The 21,461-nt window shown below is 44.8% G+C and overlaps 2 protein-coding genes across 6 annotated transcripts in view; both read left to right on the forward strand.

The window, feature by feature from the left end:
* Positions 1 to 519: 519 nt before the first annotated feature.
* Positions 520 to 5,920, forward strand: LOC131472771 (arf-GAP with Rho-GAP domain, ANK repeat and PH domain-containing protein 3-like). 3 transcript variants are annotated; one of them, XM_058650215.1, is made up of 13 exons: positions 520 to 657; positions 747 to 894; positions 1,001 to 1,069; positions 1,146 to 1,220; positions 1,310 to 1,427; positions 1,514 to 1,642; positions 1,730 to 1,866; positions 2,663 to 2,745; positions 2,866 to 2,901; positions 3,170 to 3,233; positions 3,306 to 3,449; positions 3,535 to 3,573; positions 4,886 to 5,920. In XM_058650215.1, the coding sequence occupies exons 1-13, from the start codon at positions 641 to 643 to the stop codon at positions 5,348 to 5,350; spliced, it is 1,524 nt and encodes a 507-aa protein (XP_058506198.1). In that variant the 5' UTR covers positions 520 to 640; the 3' UTR covers positions 5,351 to 5,920. The 3 variants fall into 3 exon arrangements, with proteins under 3 accessions (XP_058506198.1, XP_058506200.1, XP_058506201.1); XM_058650217.1 differs by lacking the exon at positions 2,866 to 2,901; XM_058650218.1 differs by lacking the exon at positions 520 to 657 and having other exon boundaries at positions 791 to 881.
* A 3,754-nt stretch (positions 5,921 to 9,674) lies between these two features.
* LOC131472576 (transcription factor COE3-like) overlaps positions 9,675 to 21,461 on the forward strand; it is a 61,654-nt gene continuing 49,867 nt past the window's right edge. Inside the window, exons 1-4 of one of the 3 annotated variants that reach the window (XM_058649909.1) lie at positions 9,675 to 10,535; positions 15,922 to 16,078; positions 18,015 to 18,078; positions 20,397 to 20,452. In XM_058649909.1, the coding sequence (XP_058505892.1) occupies positions 10,402 to 10,535; positions 15,922 to 16,078; positions 18,015 to 18,078; positions 20,397 to 20,452 (411 nt within the window). In that variant the 5' untranslated portion in view covers positions 9,675 to 10,401. The remainder of the gene's footprint in view (positions 10,536 to 15,921; positions 16,079 to 18,014; positions 18,079 to 20,396; positions 20,453 to 21,461) is intronic. The other 2 variants (XM_058649908.1, XM_058649907.1) reach the window with 2 other exon arrangements.

A 21,461-nucleotide genomic window follows, 5' to 3' on the forward strand; every position in this document is an offset into this window, starting at 1 on the left:
TGGTCCACAGGGACCTCACCAAGTTTGAAGGTGATCGCACGAAAACTCTAGGAGGAGTTAGTTCAAATACCATTGCTGCGAATTCGCCAAAATCGCCAAAAAATCGCCAATCAACCCAAGATGGCGGATTTCCTGTTGGGTTTGGATCATGGTCATAATGTAATTTTTTCTTCATCCTGACCCACTACACATGTGTACCGAATTTCGTGCATGTGCGATATTTGTGTTGGTCATGGTGAATTTGGACAGGTGGCGCCGCACTTATTGGCCCCTCCCACATTCAATTTTCGACGCACATTCCCCGAATCTTTTTCAGACGTAAATTTACACCAGGATTGATGCGGTCACAAAAATTGGTGAGTTTTGGGGTATGGGAAAGGCCTCAAAAAGGCAATTCATTTGGGGGAATAATAAGAATAATAATAATAATAATAATAATAATAATCCTTCCAGTTTCAATAGGGTTCTTGCAACCTTGTTGCTCGAACCCTAATAATAATGATGATGATAAGAATAAAGATCTCTAGGATAATAACTACTGTAATCTGCAGAGACCCCTCAGAAGGTTCACAGGTTGGACCGTTACAAGGAAATAATCCGAAGTCTTCCTCGAGTCAACAGGACGACTCTGACTGCTCTCATGGGTCACCTGTTCAGGTGAGGCCACACCCACAGACCTGTGGCTGCTCACAGCAGCAGCAGCAGCAGCGGTTGTCATAGTAATGGCTGTTGTTTGTCGTTGTTAGGGTGCAGAAATGTGCAGACCTGAACCAGATGTGCACCAAGAACCTGTCGCTGCTCTTCGCTCCCAGTCTCTTCCAGACGGACGGCAAAGGAGAACATGAGGTGAAGATCGTTGAGGATCTGATCGACAACTACCTGTACGTCTTCGATGTGAGTACATCTCCCAGGTAACCAGGTAACCTGGTAACCTGTAACCACGCCCACACTTCCTGTGTGTTATTCATAAAAAGGCTCAGGTGATATCGACTTGTTTCAGATCGATGAGGAGCATCAGACTCAGATCGAGCTGGAAATCAGCCTCATCACCACATGGAAGGACACGCAGGTAACCATCAATACAGACACTGATCAATCAGTGATCGATCACTGATCGATCACTGATTGATGGAGTGTGTGTGCAGTTGTCTCAGGCTGGAGATCTGATCATCGAAGTTTATCTGGAAATGAAGATTCCAGATAGTTGCATCACACTGAAGGTGAGTCTGTTAGCGAGGCTAGTATCGTTACCATGGTTACTGAAGGAGGAGCATGTTCAGGTGTGAGCTATGACCTCTGACCCCTGCAGGTGTCCCCCACCATGTGTGCTGAAGAACTGACCAATCAGGTTCTTTACATGAGGAACGTCCCTGCTGGAGACAAAGACATCTGGATGACGTTTGAGGCCATTGAAGATGGACAGCTGGGTGAGACAGAGACACACCTGTCTGCCTCTCTGACACACCTGTCTGTCTGTCTCTCTGACACACCCGTCTCTCTCTCCCTCTGACAGAGCGTCCTTTACATCCTAAAGAGAAGGTCCTGGAGCAGGCTCTGCAGTGGTGTAAAATGGCTGACCCAAGCTCCGCCTACCTGGTGGTGAAGAGAGTTCCTATTGGAGAAGGAATCAACATTCTCACCTGTACGATCACCTGTGATCAATAACATCAGTGATCAGTGATCAGTGATGAGCAGACAGACAATTGAATGTCTTGCTCTCTCTCTGCAGCCTATAAGAGTGACATCATGAAAGTGGGCGTGGTCTGGTGTAGGGAGGAGCCTCAGAAGTTTCTTCAGGGAAACAAGTTCCAGGAGAGAACGTTCCAGATCAAAGAGCAGAAACTGCTGCTGCTCAAAGACAAGAAGGTAACCAGACCAGAACCTTAGACCACAGACCACAACCTCAGTCCATCAGACCAGAGACCAGAACCTCAGTCCATCAGACCAGAACCTTAGACCACAGACCAGAACCTCAGTCCATCAGACCAGAACCTTAGACCATCAGACCAGAACCTTAGTACTGGGACCAGAACCATGGTCCAGAGACCAGAACCTCAGACCACAGACCAGAACCTTAGACCACAGACCAGAAACCTCAGTCCACCAGACCAGAACCTTAGACAACAGGCCAGAACCTCAATCTATCAGACCAGAACCTTAGACCAGAGACCAGAACCTCAGTCCACCAGACCAGAACTTTAGACCAAAGACCAGAACCTCAGTCCATCAGACCAGCGACCAGAACCTCAGTCCATCAGACCAGAACCTTAGACCACAGACCAGAACCTCAGTCCATCAGACCAGAACCTCAGTCCACCAGACCAGAACCTTAGACCACAGACCAGAACCTCAGTCTATCAGACCAGAACCTTAGACCAGAGACCAGAACCTCAGTCCACCAGACCAGAACCTTAGACCATCAGACCAGAACCTCAGACCACAGACCAGAACCTCAGTCCACCAGACCAGAACCTTAGACCAGATACCAGAACCACAGACCAGAACCTTAGACCAGATACCAGAACCTCAGACCACAGACCAGAACCTTAGACCAGAGACCAGAACCTCAGTCCATCAGACCAGAACCATAGCCCTGAGACCAGAACCTCAGACCACAGACCAGACAGGTCTGAACTCCCTCTTTGTTGCTGTTTTTGTTCAGAGCATCAAACCAGAGAAGGAGTGGTCTCTGAAGACCATGAAGGTCTACATCGGCATCCGCAAGAAACTGAAAGCTCCAACCAGGTAAGAGGGACCTGAATCCATTTTCATCATCCATGTGGTTTTTAACCTGAGATCTAACGTGTGATTGGGCGAGGTTGAGGTCAGAGGTCGTCAGCTGATGACCTGTCTGTGCACCTGCAGGTGGGGCCTCACTGTGATGTCAGACAAACACCAGCTGTGAGTCAAAACCTGTCAATCAATAATCAATGTTGTGTCATGTGATGAGTTAGCTGTGATTCTACGTATATCACAAAGAAGACCTGAAGAACCTGAACCTGCACTTGTTCCTGTAGTTCTGTAGAATGTAAGAAGGCCGTGGCCTCGCGTGGATCCTTGTGGAACACCAGGGGACGACCACAGATAGACAGAGCTGGGTTAACTGTGTGCTGTTCTGTCAGTAGGGGGCAGTGTTTGGCTGTGTAGTGATGAAAGCTTCACTCCTCAGGTTCCTGTGCTGCAGCTGTGAGGGCGACCTGTGGGACTGGACCACCTGCTTCCTCAAAGCTCAGGTCAGTCTCAGGTCAAATCCCAGAATTCCCTCTGATCCAGGTGTGACTTACAGAATTCTGGGTATTTTCCAGAACGATGGGCCCGGTCCTCCGGTTCTGCGACGCCACTCATCGTCCGACATTTCCAAACAGAAGTTCGGGACGATGCCGCTCGTCCCGATCAGAGGAGACAAGAGAGAGAGTAACAGTACCATGCTGTCGGCCAATCAGACGCTGGTGAGACCTCCTTTACTCTGATGACATCATCAAACAGCTGCTATTTCCCAGAATTCATCACTTTCTCTGTTTTCTCTTCCTGAAGAGGAAGTTACACAACAGACGGACGCTGTCCATGTACTTTGTAAGTATAGTGTACTTTAACTTTGTAAAGTGTACTTTAACTTTGTGAGTATAGTGTACTTTAACTTTGTGAGTATAGTGTACTTTAACTTTGTATAGTGTACTTTAACTTTGTGTGTATAGTGTACTTTAACTTTGTGAGTATAGTGTACTTTAACTTTGTTTAGTGTACTTTAACTTTGTTTAGTGTACTTTAACTTTGTGAGTATAGTGTACTTTAACTTTGTTTAGTGTACTTTAACTTTGTATAGTGTACTTTAACTTTGTAAAGTGTACTTTAACTTTGTGAGTATAGTGTACTTTAACTTTGTGAGTATAGTGTACTTTAACTTTGTATAGTGTACTTTAACTTTATGAGTATAGTGTACTTTAACTTTGTATAGTGTACTTTAACTTTGTGAGTATAGTGTACTTTAACTTTGTATAGTGTACTTTAACTTTATGAGTATAGTGTACTTTAACTTTGTTTAGTGTACTTTAACTTTGTGAGTATAGTGTACTTTAACTTTGTATAGTGTACTTTAACTTTGTTTAGTGTACTTTAACTTTGTGAGTATAGTGTACTTTAACTTTGTGAGTATAGTGTACTTTAACTTTGTATAGTGTACTTTAACGTTGTGTGTATAGTGTACTTTAACTTTGTATAGTGTACTTTAATTTTGTGAGTATAGTGTACTTTAACTTTGTGAGTATAGTGTACTTTAACTTTGTGAGTATAGTGTACTTTAACTTTGTATAGTGTACTTTAATTTTGTGAGTATAGTGTACTTTAATTTTGTGAGTATAGTGTACTTTAACTTTGTATAGTGTACTTTAATTTTGTGAGTATAGTGTACTTTAACTTTGTGAGTATAGTGTACTTTAACGTTGTGTGTATAGTGTACTTTAACTTTGTATAGTGTACTTTAATTTTGTGAGTATAGTGTACTTTAACTTTGTGAGTATAGTGTACTTTAACTTTGTATAGTGTACTTTAATTTTGTGAGTATAGTGTACTTTAATTTTGTGAGTATAGTGTACTTTAACTTTGTATAGTGTACTTTAACTTTGTGAGTATAGTGTACTTTAACTTTGTATAGTGTACTTTAACTTTGTGTGTATAGTGTACTTTAACTTTGTGAGTATAGTGTACTTTAACTTTGTGTGTATAGTGTACTTTAACTTTGTGAGTATAGTGTACTTTAACTTTGTGAGTATAGTGTACGTTAACTTTGTGTGTATAGTGTACTTTAAATTTTACACTCTGTGTCTTTGTGTCTCTATGTGTCTCTGTGTCTCTGTGTCTTTGTGTCTTTGTGTCTCTGTGTCTTCAGCCCATGAAGGTTCAGCAGGACTCGTTGGATGAGCGTCCAGTCCTCCCTGACCTCCCTGACCTCCCTGACCTCCCTGAGCCGCTCTACGAGGAGGTCGGGGACTTCGGGCTTCAGGTTCTGAAGTCTCTGGAGACCAGCTTTCTGTCCAGCAGCGCCACAGAGACTCACGAGGTTCCAGATCACCCGCCGCTCAGACTTGTACCTGTGGAGGCGGGACTTGTAGATCACGTGATCATCCCCGACCCAGAAGGCGGCTCAGTGAAGACACTGGAGAGAGAAGCCGGCCGCAGTTCCCCAACGGCCAGAAGGGGGCAGCAGCTGCAGGGAGGCTGCACTCTGTCTCAGGAACTGCTGCTGCAGGAGCTGTCATCAGCTTTCACCAAGAAGACACCGGACGAGGACGGGGACGAGGACGGGGACGAGGACGGGGACGAGGACGGGGACGAGAGGCCGTGTGATGTCTAAGAGAGGAAGAGTTTGTAGTCACAGGAGGAGGAGTTAAACATCCTACAGGGCTTTGTGATTGGAGGAAGGATGAGGACACGCCCCTGAGTCAGGACAGTCATCAATCAGGAAGTGAAAAGATAACACAGAGATGCAGGATTAAACCCTGGAACATGGATTTTAAATTTGAGGATTAAACCCTGGAACATGGATTTTTAAATTCATGACTAAACCCTGGAACATGGATTTTAAATTTGAGGATTAAACCCTGGAACATGGATTCTAAACTTCATGGAGACCTCATCACTTCCAAAATGATAGTATATTGGTTATCCTCTGTGCTCCTCCTCTTGGCCCCGCCCAGTCTGAGGCCCCGCCGGACACACATGTATTTATTTTCAAGTTTGTTTGTGTAAATGACAGGAAGTGACGCTCAGTGTCCTCACTGAGACCAGTTAAAATATAAACCTGTTATGTTGCATCTGTCCACTAGGTGTCCCTCAACACACACACTAACTGTGACGATTCTTCATGTTCATTATTGTATAAACACGTGAACAATGATATTAAAGTCTATATTTTGGATTGTAATCTGCTGTCTGTGTGCTCTGTGGATCAGTGGTTTTACAGGTTGGCTTTTAAATGGAAGATGACGGGTTTGATCCTGAAGCTGTGAAACAAAACAAAGTCACGACAGATCCACTCACTGAGTGTACGTTCAAGAACAACAGTTCAAAACAGTTATAATATTATAATAAATAATATTTAAGATTAAAAACTGAAACTCACAGAAAAACACAGTAACTTCATCATAATTAAACAAATTCAACTTAACAGAACATAAGTCAAACTCACTAAAACAATTACCTTAAAGTTGAAATTACAATACGTAATAAACACACACACACACACACACAGGCCACAGACTTGACCTTTAACCCTGCACTTAACTTCTCTGCTCTCATGGATGCAGTGACTCATCTCGTCCTCATTATAACATCTTTGTTTTCTGTGGAGGACAGGAGGACAGGTGGACAGGAGGACAGGAGGACAGGTATCTTCCGCTTACGTCAAGTTTAACGCGTAAGTAACATGAGTTGCTGAAATTAACGCATTTTTTTCTATTAAATCATGGCGGCTATATGCTAACTCGCGATGCTAACTCGCGGTGCTAACTACACACACACACACACACACACACACAGTCAGCTGAAGCTTGAATATGTTAAAAACAAACGCCGGAGCCTTAAAAACGTATTAGCTTAAACTTATTAAAAACAGTTAGCTAGTTCAGGTGTGTTAACTTGCTTGTAATTGAGTTCAGGTTAACTAACTTACCACTTGGTTAATTTTAACTCGTCACTTATTCAGATGAGTTAACTAGCTGTCTATGAAGCTAACATGAAGCTAACATGATTCAAGGATTCTTTATTAGTCAGTGAAGAGGCAACAGTCAAAGTTTAAATTCATCTTTTTATTTAGCGACAGTTCATGTATTCACACATTTTATTTATTCACACAGTTCACATATTCAGACAGTTCATGTATTCACATGTTTTATTTATTCATACAGTTCATGTATTCACACAGTTTATGTATTCACACATTTTATTTATTCACACAGTTCATGTATTCACACAGTTTATGTATTCACACATTTTATTTATTCACACAGTTCACATATTCAGACAGTTCATGTATTCACACAGTTTATGTATTCACACATTTTATTTATTCACACAGTTCATGTATTCACACATTTTATTTATTCACACAGTTCACATATTCAGACAGTTCATGTATTCACACGTTTTATTTATTCATACAGTTCATGTATTCACACAGTTTATGTATTCACACATTTTATTTATTCACACAGTTCATGTATTCACACAGTTTATGTATTCACACAGTCGTTTATTCACACAGTCATTTATTTAGTCATGTATTCACACAGTCATTGTTCAAAACTAATGAGTTGGTTTCCAACATAAAACTATAAGTATGTTCTGGTTCTGGTTCTGGTCCAGGGTGTAACTCTGGTTTTAGTTGTGGTTTAACTTCTGGTTCAGGTTTTAGCTTTGGTTGTGGTTTCAGTTCTGGTCCAGGGTTTAATTGTGGTGTTTGTTTTAGTTCCGGTTCTGGTTCTGTCATGTGCGAGTGAAAGTCGAGGCGACAGCTGCTGAAGTGACGTCACCATGGACGCAGTCAGTCAGTGTGATGTGTTGTTATCTCCACTAGAGGGCAGTGTCCTCCTTCACTAAAGTGTGTGTGTGTGTGCGCGCTGTTCCGTTCTGTCTCCCTGTCTCTGTCTCTGTCTCCCTGTCTCTCACTCTCAACAAAAATCAAAAGAGTCTTTATCGTCATGGTAACGTACATCTTACATTGCCAAAGCATATTTATCAACATTGTTGAACATTGTCTGTCTCTCTCTTCTGTCCCTCAGTCTCTCTCTCTTCTGTCCCTCTTGTCTCCCCCTCCTGCATGTCCTTTTCTCTCGCAGGACAAACTGTAATGCTGTCTGTCCCTCTCTCTTCTGTCCCTCAGTCTCTCTCTCTTCTGTCCCTCTTGTCTCCCCCTCCTGCATGTCCTTTTCTCTCGCAGGACAAACTGTAATGCTGTCTGTCCCTCTCTCTTCTGTCCCTCAGTCTCTCTCTCTTCTGTCCCTCTTGTCACCCCCTCCTGCATGTCCTTTTCTCTCGCAGGACAAACTGTGATGCTGTCTGTCTCTCTCTTCTGTCCCTCAGTCTCTGTCTCTGTCTGTCTGTCTCTTCTGTCCCTCTTGTCCCCCCCCCTGCATGTCCTTTTCTCTCACAGGACAAACTGAAATGCTGTCTGTCTCTCTCTTCTGTCCTTCAGTCTCTCTCTCTGTCTGTCTGTCTCTCTCTCTCTCTGTCTGTCTGTCTGTCTCTCTCTTCTGTCCCTCTTGTCCCCCCCCCTGCATGTCCTTTTCTCTCACAGGACAAACTGTAATGCTGTCTGTCTCTCTCTTCCGTCCCTCAGTCTCTCTCTCTCTCTTCTGTCCCTCTTGTCCCCCCCCCCCCGCATGTCCTTTTCTCTCACAGGACAAACTGTAATGCTGTCTGTCTCTCTCTCTGTCTGTCAGTCTCTCTCTTCCGTCCCTCAGTCTCTCTCTCTCTCTTCTGTCCCTCTTGTCCCCCCCCTGCATGTCCTTTTCTCTCACAGGACAAACTGTAATGCTGTCTGTCTCTCTCTTCCGTCCCTCAGTCTCTCTCTCTCTCTTCTGTCCCTCTTGTCCCCCCCCCTGCATGTCCTTTTCTCTCACAGGACAAACTGTAATGCTGTCTGTCTCTCTCTTCCGTCCCTCAGTCTCTGTCTCTCTCTTCTGTCCCTCTTGTCCCCCCCCCTGCATGTCCTTTTCTCTCGCAGGACAAACTGTAATGTCCTGCTTTGTCTGGGATGTTTTCAAATTGACTGTATTGTTGCAGATTTTGGGTAAAAACGAGTCTCTCAGGTCTTTGTATGTGTGGCAGTGTAGTAAGAAGTGCACGTCTGTCTGTCTGTCTGTCTGTCTGTCTGTCTGTCTGTCTGTGGTCAGATATCGTGCTCAGGTAACGTTCTAGTTGCTGTGAGTTTCCTTGACTTTCATCATTGTCCTCTTGTCTGCTGATCATGTGGTTGGTCCAGATGTTTTGAGGCAGGGGAGGGTTCTTGGTGGTGGTGGTGGTGGTGGTGGTGGTGGTGGTCGGCCTCCGGACCAGCTGGCTGAGGCCACTCCTCTCTATGTTGCTCTCTTGGCTTTGTAAGGCTTGGTGGTGGTCTGAGGCGGGGTCACTAGTTTGGATAAGGAGCAGGACCTGGTCCACTTCAGCTCTGCATGCATGTCTCTCTGTCTCTCTCTCTGTCTCTGTCTCTGCAGTGGCACCGTCTGTCCACTGGGTGGTGCTGTGTGTCTACAGACTGATGTCTAGGACTCAAAGATCTGGTCTGTATCCTTGATCCTGGAGGTTCCAGGACTTCCCCAGGATTTGTGATGGCCTAAACCTAGACAGAAGGTCTTGGATTATCAAGTCCTTTTTAAAAACCTTTTCCAGGACAGATTCCAGGTTCCAGGAGTCTGTAATGTATTTGATTCAGTTCAAATGAAACTAAAGTGTAAAATAATATTTATGTTTTAAACAAAAACAAACTCATTATCATCAATGATGATGTTTAACCTCAAAGTGAACACTGTGTGTGTGTGTGTGTGCGCAGTGACGTCACACAGTGGGCGGTCTCTCACCTGTGCTCACCTGTTCTTGTTTTTAAACTTCATTTCACTGTTTTCACTGCGCGTGGTCGAGCACGCGGATCCCCTTATTTGGCGTGCACGCTGACGTCACGCGCAACTTCGGCCAATTGGACGAGCGGGGGCGTGTCCCACATTGAACATTGGCATAATCCCCGCCCCCTGCCGGTGCGGGCCGCTCCCGCGGGAACCGCGGAGCCGAGAGAAGGAGCAGTCCGCCGGGACAGAGGAGCCAGGAAGAGCCGGGGAGGAGGCGGTGGAGGAGGAGGAGGAGGAGGAGGAGCAGAGAGAGCTGAGGCTGCCCAATCCCTCTGCTCCCCGGGGAGCAGCAGCCTCCTGCTCCGTCCCTCCCTCTTGTTTGCTAATCATTTCATTTTACTCCTTTTTGAAGCGCTCGCCTCTTTTTTTTATTCCACTTTTCATTTTCCCTCCACCCTCGGCTGCTCCGACTCTCTGATCCGGCTCTCCGCGCACCGGACCCCGGCTCCGCTCCTCCTGCTGCTCCTGCTCCTCCTGCTCCTCCTGTGAGATGCTGCTCCTCTCTCCTCTGTGCACTGACTCCTCACCGCGGGCTCGGATATAAAAGCACCGGGAGAACTCCGCTGGGACTCCGGCTCTTCTCAGGACCAGGACCCGGGACTTTGGGAAGCTTGGAGTGAGTGTCCCCCACTCTCCTCCTCCTCCTCCTCCTCCTCTTTTCTCCTCCACCTTAACCCAGGTGGTGTTGTGGTTGTTTGAGCGGCTGCTGCAGGAGGATTACTCTTCTTCTTCGTGGTTCTTCGTGGTTCTTCGTGGTTCTTGTTGCTCCCAGAAGAACTCTTTGATGTTCTCCATCCAGGACAGCCTCCCCCGGGGGGCGCTGACCATGAAGGAGGAGCCGCTGCCCACCGGCATGACCCCGGTCCGCTCGTGGATGCAGGGCGCGGGGATTCTGGACGCGAACACGGCGGCTCAGAGGTGAGCGCGCGCACGCACGCACACACACGCGCACACACACACACACACACACACGCACACACACACAGATAAAGTTTGACTGAAGATTCTGCAGAAATTAAAAATTATACAAATTATAAAAATTTAAAAAACAGGAAGAACATTTAAAAAAAGACGAGTTTTATCCTTTTTTTTATCTGAAAAAAACCCTGAAAGTTTCCTCGTGTTTTTCTGATCATTGATTTGGAATCATAATTCAGAATCAGTGTAAAATCACTGACGGAGTCTTGGCTGCAGCCTCCCCGACTCTGCGCGGCTCCGCGGCCTCTCTTTACCAACACACCGGGACCAGCACGAGCACGACCCGGTCCCGCGGAGACTTTTCTTCATCATCCTCAGAGTCATGAACCTGACGCGCGGCGAAAGAAGCGCCGCGGTGGCGGCGGGAGCGCGGAGCCGCGGCCGCCGCACGCGTCTGATCAACGGAATTATCAGTGTCAGCTGTTAAAGATCAATTTATTATTATTATTATCATTATTATTATTATTGTTATTATTATTATTATTAATAATAATGATAATAATAATAATAATAATAATCACACTCTTGATTATAATCATTATACACGCGCTGTTATTTTTATATTTGAAGAAATAAAAAGAGAAGAATTTCAGGGTAAATGATTCAATATTAAAAATGAAGTTGAACAGTTTCACATTTAATTCAAAAACATGTTTCTAGATTTCACTGTGAAATAATAAAATAGCAGTTTTTAAACTTTTAATTTAGATTCATTTATAAAATAATAGAACATTAATATTATATTTATGTGTGTGCGGCAGAATTAAATCCCTCTTCAGTCACTCGTTCACGTCACAAACACATGAAAATGAACGCGTGAAAATGTTTTTTTTTATCACATGTTAAACGATTAAAGCTTTAAATGAAGAAATAATTTCTCTACATTTATGATATTTTTACTGAATCAACTCATCTGGACTTTAACTCAACACAGAGAAACGCTCTTAACCAGCAGTTAAACAGCAGTTAACCAGCAGTTAACCAGTTCTCTAGTCAACTGTGTACTCAGTGTAGTACAGTATATAAAGTTCTGTATGTCGTTGTCTCTCAGTTTCACTGACAGTGTTATTATTATGTATGTGTGTGTGTGTGTGTATATATATATATATACATATACACACACACACACACACACACACTCAATAATTCCGTGTTATGTGACTAAACATTTTTCTGTCATGACTGTGTGGGGATTTAATTAAAATAACAATGGTTGTAATCACCCGTTCATCCGTCAGTTATTTCCTCCATGAATCCATGAGTGGTAAAAATATTGATCCGTGTTTGTCAAACATGGAAATGATGAACAAAAAACCCCGAAATTCACAAACTGGATTTAATGATTCAAAATAAAAACCTTCAGCATTTAGTCACTGATTAATAATGGAGTCATTGTTGCAGCCGTACATGAGACTATATACACAGTGTGTGTGTGTGTGTGTTATTAATATTAAGAACGATTGTGTCATTTGTGCGTCTTCATGGGTTCATATACTAAGCCAAGCTCACTCAGTCACTCATGTTTTCACACGGACACATTTTCATAACACTTCATTATAATAATTCATACGCTTAAATAATAATAATAATAATAATAATAACAATTCATCCGAGACAGAAAAACACTTTATATTCATGATAATGACACGTGTGTGTTTTTAAAGACAAACAGAGAAATACATGAAGACGATGGTCCTTCATCTCCTGACACTGTGTGTGTGTGTGTGTGTGTGTGTCACACTGATGTGTCCTTTAGTCTGCTTTGTGTTTAAATCACAATTATAATAAGAATTATAGTAATAACGATAATGGTCGTTTCTGTACACGAGCTCCACGACGAACTCCACCACTAACTCCACAACGAGCTCCAGGAGCTCCACGACGAGCTGCACGACGAGCTCCAGGATGAGTTGTTAAAAGACGTAAAAAGATGTCCCAAGATTTAAAAGACGTGTAAAAAGACGTGTAAAGATTTAAAAGACATCTAAAAAGACATCTAAAAAGACATCTAAAAAGACGTCCCAAGATTTAAAAGACGTGTAAAAAGACGTGTAAAGATTTAAAAGACATCTAAAAAGACATCTAAAAAGACGTAAAAAGACGTCCCAAGATTTAAAAGACGTGTAAAAAGACGTGTAAAGATTTAAAAGACATGTAGAAAGACGTAAAAAGATGTATAAAGACTGTGTAAAGATTAAAAAAACGTAAGGGGGTCAGTGGGTGAGTAAGGGGGTGAATGAGTGAGTAAGGGGATGAGTGAGTGAGTGAGTAAGGGGATGAGTGAGTAAGGGAGTGAATGAGTAAGGGGGTGAGTGAGTAAGGGGGTGAATGAGTGAGTAAGGGGGTGAGTTAGTGAGTAAGGGGGTGAATGAGTGAGTGAGTAAGGGGGTGAATGAGTGAGTGAGTAAGGGGGTGAGTGAGTAAGGGGTGAATGAGTGAGTGAGTGAGTAAGGGGGTGAGTGAGTGAGTTAGGGAGTGAATGAGTAAGGGGGTGAGTGAGTGAGTGAGTGAGTGAGTGTTGTAGCATCCTTGGTGCCAAGTGCTAACAGCCGCAGACGAGTGGCTGCAGCTTCAATTAGCATCATAGAAGTAATAATCATGCTAACGAGCCCGGAGCAGAAGAGCATTGTGGGTAATTGGTATAATGGAGTGGATTAGTGGTGGATGATGAACAGGTGCCAGAGTTTTCATTTTCTCTGTGACACACGTTTAAACAAACAAACACACACACACACACACACACACACACGTCAGAAAATATCTATGATGTCTACGTCACATGATCTTTATCTCACTGTGACACACACACACACACACACAGTGCTGCCTCCATCACTGAGTTCTAATGTCTGACTTTAATGAATTCAGCTTTAAAATTTAAAATATTTAATTTGGACTCAGTGACCCACAGTGACCACACGAGGCAGCAGAGGACAGCAGCTCCTGTATGTGTGTGTGTGTGTGTGTGTGTGTGTGTGTGTGTGTTTGGATGTTTGATGTAAATTCTTCTTCACTCATTAACTTACGTCCACATGTGCTGATGATGATGATGATGGTGATGATGATGATGATGAAGAAGTCTCATTAAAACTCATCTTCTCTCATTTTCATTTCACAGGCTCCGACATGTTTTTCTTGTTTTTCTATTAATTATCACGTTGGATTTGGAAAATAAACAATAAACAGGAAGTCCCAGGCCACACCCACAAACACAGGTTTCTGACACACACACACACACACACACTCACAGGTTTCTGACACACACACACACACACACACACACACAGGTTTCAGACACACACACACACACTCACAGGTTTCTGACACACACACACACACACACTCACAGGTTTCAGACACACACACACTCACAGGTTTCTGACACACACACACACACACTTACAGGTTTCAGACACACACACACACTCACAGGTTTCAGACACACACACACACACACTCACAGGTTTCAGACACACACACACACACACTCACAGGTTTCTGACACACACACACACACACACTCACAGGTTTCAGACACACACACACACACGCACAGAGGTTTCAGACACACACACACACACTCACAGGTTTCAGACACACACACGCACAGAGGTTTCAGACACACACACACACAGGAGTGATTTTTCTACCAGTTTGTGAAGTAAATTTAATTTTAATTTCACACTGAGACAAACTTTTGTGTTTATTTCTACAACAACGTTATAATTAGTGATGATTCACAGCAGACATATTAGAAGAGTTGAACCGGGTCAAAGGTCAGATCAAGCTGCTGAAGCTTCTTCTCTTTAATGAAGAATCAGCAGAAAAGACTTCTGGGATGTCCTTCACAGGATGGACATGTCACAGGGTGCAGACTTTAGATCAGGGCTCTCAAACTCAATTTACCTGGGGAGTCTGGCTGAGGCTGGGCCGCATCAAGGAAGCACAACTGTGCAGTCTTCTCAATCTTTAATAATAATAATAATAATAATAACGCTCAGTTTCATCAGTTTGCTGCCTGACGCTGGCTGTCTTTTGTACCTGGTTCACACAAATAATAAACAACTTGCATGAATATTTATTTTGAAAAATGACTCAAACTCTTGACGCTTGTCTCAGGTCTTCGTCCCACAGTCAGTCTTATCCTCTTCTGTGTAACACCGCCGTTATATCCTGGTTGCACTGAGTGTTGACTGATGTCTCCACCCTGGCACCTGTGGGTGGAGACACCGCAGCTCTGTGGGCGTGGCGGTTTTGGGCGACTCTTGCGTGTGTTGCTGTGCGCTCACATAGTCAGTCATACAGTATCTGCCAGTTGTTCTCTAGACTTCAGAGGATCCAGACTTAAGAGGATCCAGACTTTAGAGGATGCAGACTTTAGAGGATCCAGACTTTAGAGGATGCACACTTTAGAGGATCCAGACTTTAGAGGATGCAGACTTTAGAGGATGCAGACTTTACAGGATGCACACTTTAGAGGATGCAGACTTTAGAGGATGCACACTTTAGAGGATGCACACTTAAGAGGATGCACACTTTAGAGGATGCACACTTAAGAGGATGCAGACTTTAGAGGATGCACACTTAAGAGGATCAAGACTTTAGAGGATGCAGACTTTAAAGGATGCAGACTTTAGAGGATGCACACTTAAGAGGATGCACACTTAAGAGGATGCACACTTTAGAGGATGCACACTTTAGAGGATGCACACTTTAGAGGATGCACACTTAAGAGAATCCACACTTTAGAGGATGCAGACTGATTTTGACTGATACATGGAGACACAAAATGGCTAACGTGGGTTAAGTACAAGGATTTCTTTTATTTTAGAAAGCTATTTTACTCTTAAAACTAATATTTCTCACCTCCTCCTGCCCCTTCTCCTGCTCCTGCTCCTCAGACTCAGAGTCTCCTGGGTTTTGGCCTCAGTCTCCACAGTTTTTTTGGTTTTTATGTTAAAGGTCACACACACATATAGAGTGAAGAAGCGCACACACACACACACACACACACACTCTGCCTCAGTATTTCTTGTCGTGACTGTCAGGAAACAGGAAGTGTCTCCCTGCCTGTCAATCATCATGTCAAATCATGCTGATTTACTGTGTGTGTGTGTGTGTATTTTAAACCAATGATCACCAGTTTATTTATCATCGGCTCAGTTTCCATGACGATGAAAGCTTTTGACGTGTTTTTGATCCATACATTGACGTCGTGACTTGTTGTAGTTCTTACTTCAGCCACCAGAGGCAGCGGTGCACCTCTCAGGAGTTGTTTTACCCTTTGTGTTAAAAGTGGAACCTTGTGTGTGTGTGTGTGTTTCAGTGGGGTGGGTTTAGCCCGAGCACACTTTGAGAAGCAGCCGCCGTCGAACCTGAGGAAATCCAACTTCTTCCACTTTGTTCTGGCTCTTTATGATCGTCAGGGGCAACCAGTGGAGATCGAGAGGACGTCCTACATGGACTTTGTGGAGAAAGACAAGGTGAACACACACACTCACACTCACTCTCACACACACACACACACACACACACACTCACTCTCACACTCACTCTCACACACACACACACACTCACTCTCACTCTCACTCTCACACACACTCACTCTCACACACACACACACACACACACACTCACTCTCACTCTCACACACACACACACACTCACTCTCACTCTCACACTCACTCTCACTCTCACACACACACACACACACACTCACACACACACTCACTGTCACACACACATACACACTGTCACACACACATACACACACTGTCACTCAAACGCACACTGTCACTCACACACACTGTCACACAAACGCACACACACTGTCACTCACACACACACACACACTGTCACACAAACGCACACTCTCACTCACACGCACACTCACTCGCACACTCACGCACACACACTGTCACTCCCACACACACTCACGCACACACACTCACGCACACACACTGTCACTCCCACACACACTCACGCACACACACTGTCACTTAAACGCACACACATTGTCACTCCCACACACACTCACGCACACACACTGTCACTCAAACGCACACACATTGTCACTCCCACACACACTCACGCACACACACTGTCACTCAAACGCACACACACTGTCACTCCCACACACACTCACGCACACACACTCACGCACACACACTGTCACTCCCACACACACTCACGCACACACACTGTCACTTAAACGCACACACATTGTCACTCCCACACACACTCACGCACACACACTGTCACTCAAACGCACACACATTGTCACTCCCACACACACTCACGCACACACACTGTCACTCAAACGCACACACATTGTCACTCACACACACACACACTCTCACTCAAACGCACAATCTCACTCACTCGCACACTCACCCACACACACTGTCACTCACACGCACACACTCTCACTCACACACACTGTCACTCACACACACACACTCACGCACACACACAGTCACTCACACACACACACTCTCTCGCACACACACTGTCACTCACACACTCTCTCGCACACACACACAAACACTGTCACTCACACACACTCACGCACACACACTGTCACTCACACACACACACACTCTCACTCACACGCACACTCTCTCGCACACACACTGTCACTCACACACACACACTCTCTCGCACACACACTGTCACTCACACACTCTCTCGCACACACACACAAACACTGTCACTCACACACACTCACGCACACACACTGTCACTCACACACACACACACTCTCACTCACACGCACACTCTCTCGCACACACACTGTCACTCACACACTCTCTCGCACACACACACACAAACACTGTCACTCACACACACTCACGCACACACACTGTCACTCACACACACACACTCTCACTCACACACACACTCTCTCGCACACACACTGTCACTCACACACACTCACGCACACACACACACAAACACTGTCACTCACACACACTCACGCACACACACTGTCACTCACACACACACACTCACTCACACACACTCACTCAAACGCACACTCTCTCGCACACTGTCACTCACACACACACACACTCACTCAAACGCACACTCTCACTCGCACACACACTGTCACTCACACACACACACTGTCACTTACACACACACTCTCACTCACACACACTGTCACTCTCAAACACACACACACACTCTCACTCACGCACACACACTGTCACTCACACACACACACACACACACTCTCACTCATGCACACACACACTCTCACTCATGAATTATTCTCCTTTTACACATAAATCTTTCAATTTGACATGAAAGGGATTGTATAGTTATTGTGTCATCAGTAAATATTGTTAATGTTATTATTGTGTAAACTCAACTTTAGGTTCAAATTTAATTTATGAATTGTGTGTGTGTGTGAGACAGGAGTACAACGGTGAGAAGACCAACAATGGGATCCACTACAGACTACAGCTGCTCTACAGTAACGGTGAGAACACACCTGATCAGAACAGTGCTGTGAGCGCCCCCTGCTGCTGAGACCCAGACTGTCAGTGAAACACCAGGAAAAACAGAGTTTAACCACTTTATAAAAGACTAGCGTCACATGACCGCGTCTTTATCTACGTCACATGATCGCGTCTTTATCTACGTCACATGACCACTTCTTTATCTACGTCACATGACCACGTCTTTATCTGCGTCACATGACCGCGTCTTTATCTACGTCACATGACCGCGTCTTTATCTACGTCACATGACCGCGTCTTTATCTACGTCACATGATCGCGTCTTTATCTACGTCACATGACCGCGTCTTTATCTACGTCACATGACCGCTTCTTTATCTACGTCACGTGACCGCGTCTTTATCTACGTCACATGGCCGGGACTTTATCTACATCACATGACCGTGTCTTTATCTGCGTCACATGATCACTTCTTTATCTACGTCACATGACCGCGTCTTTATCTACGTCACATGATCGCATCTTTATCTACGTCACATGATCGCGTCTTTATCTACGTCACATGACCGCGTCTTTATCTACGTCACATGACCGCGTCTTTATCTACGTCACATGACCGCGTCTTTATCTACGTCACATGATCGCGTCTTTATCTACGTCACATGATCGTCTTTATCTACGTCACATGGCCGCGTCTTTATCTACGTCACATGATCGCGTCTTTATCTACGTCACATGGCCGCGTCTTTATCTACGTCACATGATCGCGTCTTTATCTACGTCACATGATCGCGTCTTTATCTACGTCACATGGCCGCGTCTTTATCTACGTCACATGATCGCGTCTTTATCTACGTCACATGATCGCGTCTTTATCTACGTCACATGATCGCGTCTTTATCTACGTCACATGATCGTCTTTATCTACGTCACATGACCGCGTCTTTATCTACGTCACATGATCGTGTCTTTATCTACGTCACATGACCGCGTCTTTATCCACGTCACATGACCGCGTCTTTATCTACGTCACATGACCGCGTCTTTATCTACGTCACATGATCGTCTTTATCTACGTCACATGACCGCGTCTTTATCTACGTCACATGATTGCGTCTTTATCTACATCACATGATCGTCTTTATCTACGTCACATGACCGCGTCTTTATCTACGTCACATGACCGCGTCTTTATCTACGTCACATGATCGTCTTTATCTACGTCACATGACCGTGTCTTTATCTACGTCACATGATCGCGTCTTTATCTACGTCACATGATCGTCTTTATCTACGTCACATGACCGCGTCTTTATCTACGTCACATGATTGCGTCTTTATCTACATCACATGATCGTCTTTATCTACGTCACATGACCGCGTCTTTATCTACGTCACATGACCGCGTCTTTATCTACGTCACATGATCGTCTTTATCTACGTCACATGACCGTGTCTTTATCTACGTCACATGATCGCGTCTTTATCTACGTCACATGATCGTCTTTATCTACGTCACATGATCACTCACTCTCTCACACCAAACCTCTTAGAGAAAATCAGTGATTTTATTATCACACACACACACACACACACACAGGTGTTGTTGATCCACTGCTGCCTCCATCACTAAGTTCAACTGTCTGATTTTGTCAATTCGGCATTTGTTGGCTTTTAAAATATTTAAGTCAGACTTAACTCAGTGACACAAAGTGGCCACACGAGGCAGCAGAGGAGCAGCAGCTCCTGTGTCCCCGCAGCTAAAATCACTGATTTTTCCTATGAGGTTTGGTGTGAGAGAGTAAGTGGTCTATGAACTTCAGTTTCCTGGTGTGTGTGTGTGTGTGTGATGTCTTCACTGTCCTGATAAAGCAGGACATAAACAGTGTTTTCCTGCTCAGGAACATAAATCTCTCTAATATGCGTCGACAGCAGCCGCCGCGGTGGATTAGCGTCGTAGCGAGGTAATTGACCTCATCTGCAGCGGGGACGGATCGCCGCCTTTTAGAGTGTGGCTGCTGCTGCTGCCGCCGCTGCTGCTGCTGCTGCTGCTGCCGCTGCCGCCGCTGCTGCTGCTGCTGCCGCCGCTGCTGCTGAGCCACACGTCAATCATGTCAATTAAGACAAACAAGACAACACAATTAGAGCCACAGCACTGCTAACAGGTGTTCCTGCTGTTCACTAACTCACAACCAGCCTGACTGATGTCTGACTGATGTCTGCTCTTATCCACCAGCAAGACAGGGGGCGACAGAGAGGCCTGTACATGATCGTGTTCGTTTAAACACAGTGTGTGTGTGTGTCATCAGTCTCACTCGTATGTTGTTGTTTTTTTCAGGCATCAGAACAGAACAGGATCTCTACATCCGACTCATCGACTCCATGACCAAACAGGTCAGTGTGTGTGTGTGTGTGTGTGACTCTGTGTGTGTGTGTGACTCTGTGTGTGTGTGTTTGACTCTGTGTGTGTGTTTGACTCTGTGTGTGTGACTCTGTGTGTGTGTGACTCTGTGTGTGTGACTCTGTGTGTGTGTGACTGTGTGTGTGACTCTGTGTGTGTGTGTGTGTGTGTGTGAGTGTGACTCTGTGTGTGACTGTGTGTGTGTGTGTGTGTGTGTGTGACTCTGTGTGACTGTGTGTGTGTGTGTGTGTGCGTTTTTATTGATGAACAAACAGAAAGAATCAAAGACAAAAACTGAAAAGTAACTGATGATGAAGATGATGATGATAATCATATATGAATCTGACACAGAAAACACCCCCCACCTGTGACCCCCCCCCCGTCGGCATGTCACAGATCGATTCAGTGAGCGTCTCTCGACACAGAGCGTCAGTAGCAGAAACAGATCAATAGTCTCTAATGTGGAGACTATGACACACACACACACACACACACACAGTCACACACACACACACCTGACCGACAGGTAGACTGGAGGCTCCGTGGATCAATAACATCCCACTGAGGAACAGAGTTACAGGCTGAGTCTGTGAGAGACTGAACACACACACACAGAGTCACACACACACACACAGAGTCACTCACACACACACACAGAGTCACTCACACACACACACACAGAGTCACTCACACACACACACACACAGAGTCACTCACACACACACACACACAGAGTCACTCACACACACACACACAGAGTCACTCACACACACACACAGAGTCACTCACACACACACACACAGAGTCACACACACACACACAGAGTCACTCACACACACACACAGAGTCACTCACACACACACACACAGAGTCACTCACACACACACACACACACATTTACACGCGCACACACACACACACACAGACCTTGTGTAGATTTGTGGGTCAAAATTAAACATCATCATTCTTAATGCATCAGTCGTGTGTGTGTGTGTGTGTGTG

This window comes from Solea solea, chromosome 14 (genome assembly GCF_958295425.1).
Source record: "Solea solea chromosome 14, fSolSol10.1, whole genome shotgun sequence".
Lineage (NCBI taxonomy): Eukaryota > Metazoa > Chordata > Actinopteri > Pleuronectiformes > Soleidae > Solea > Solea solea.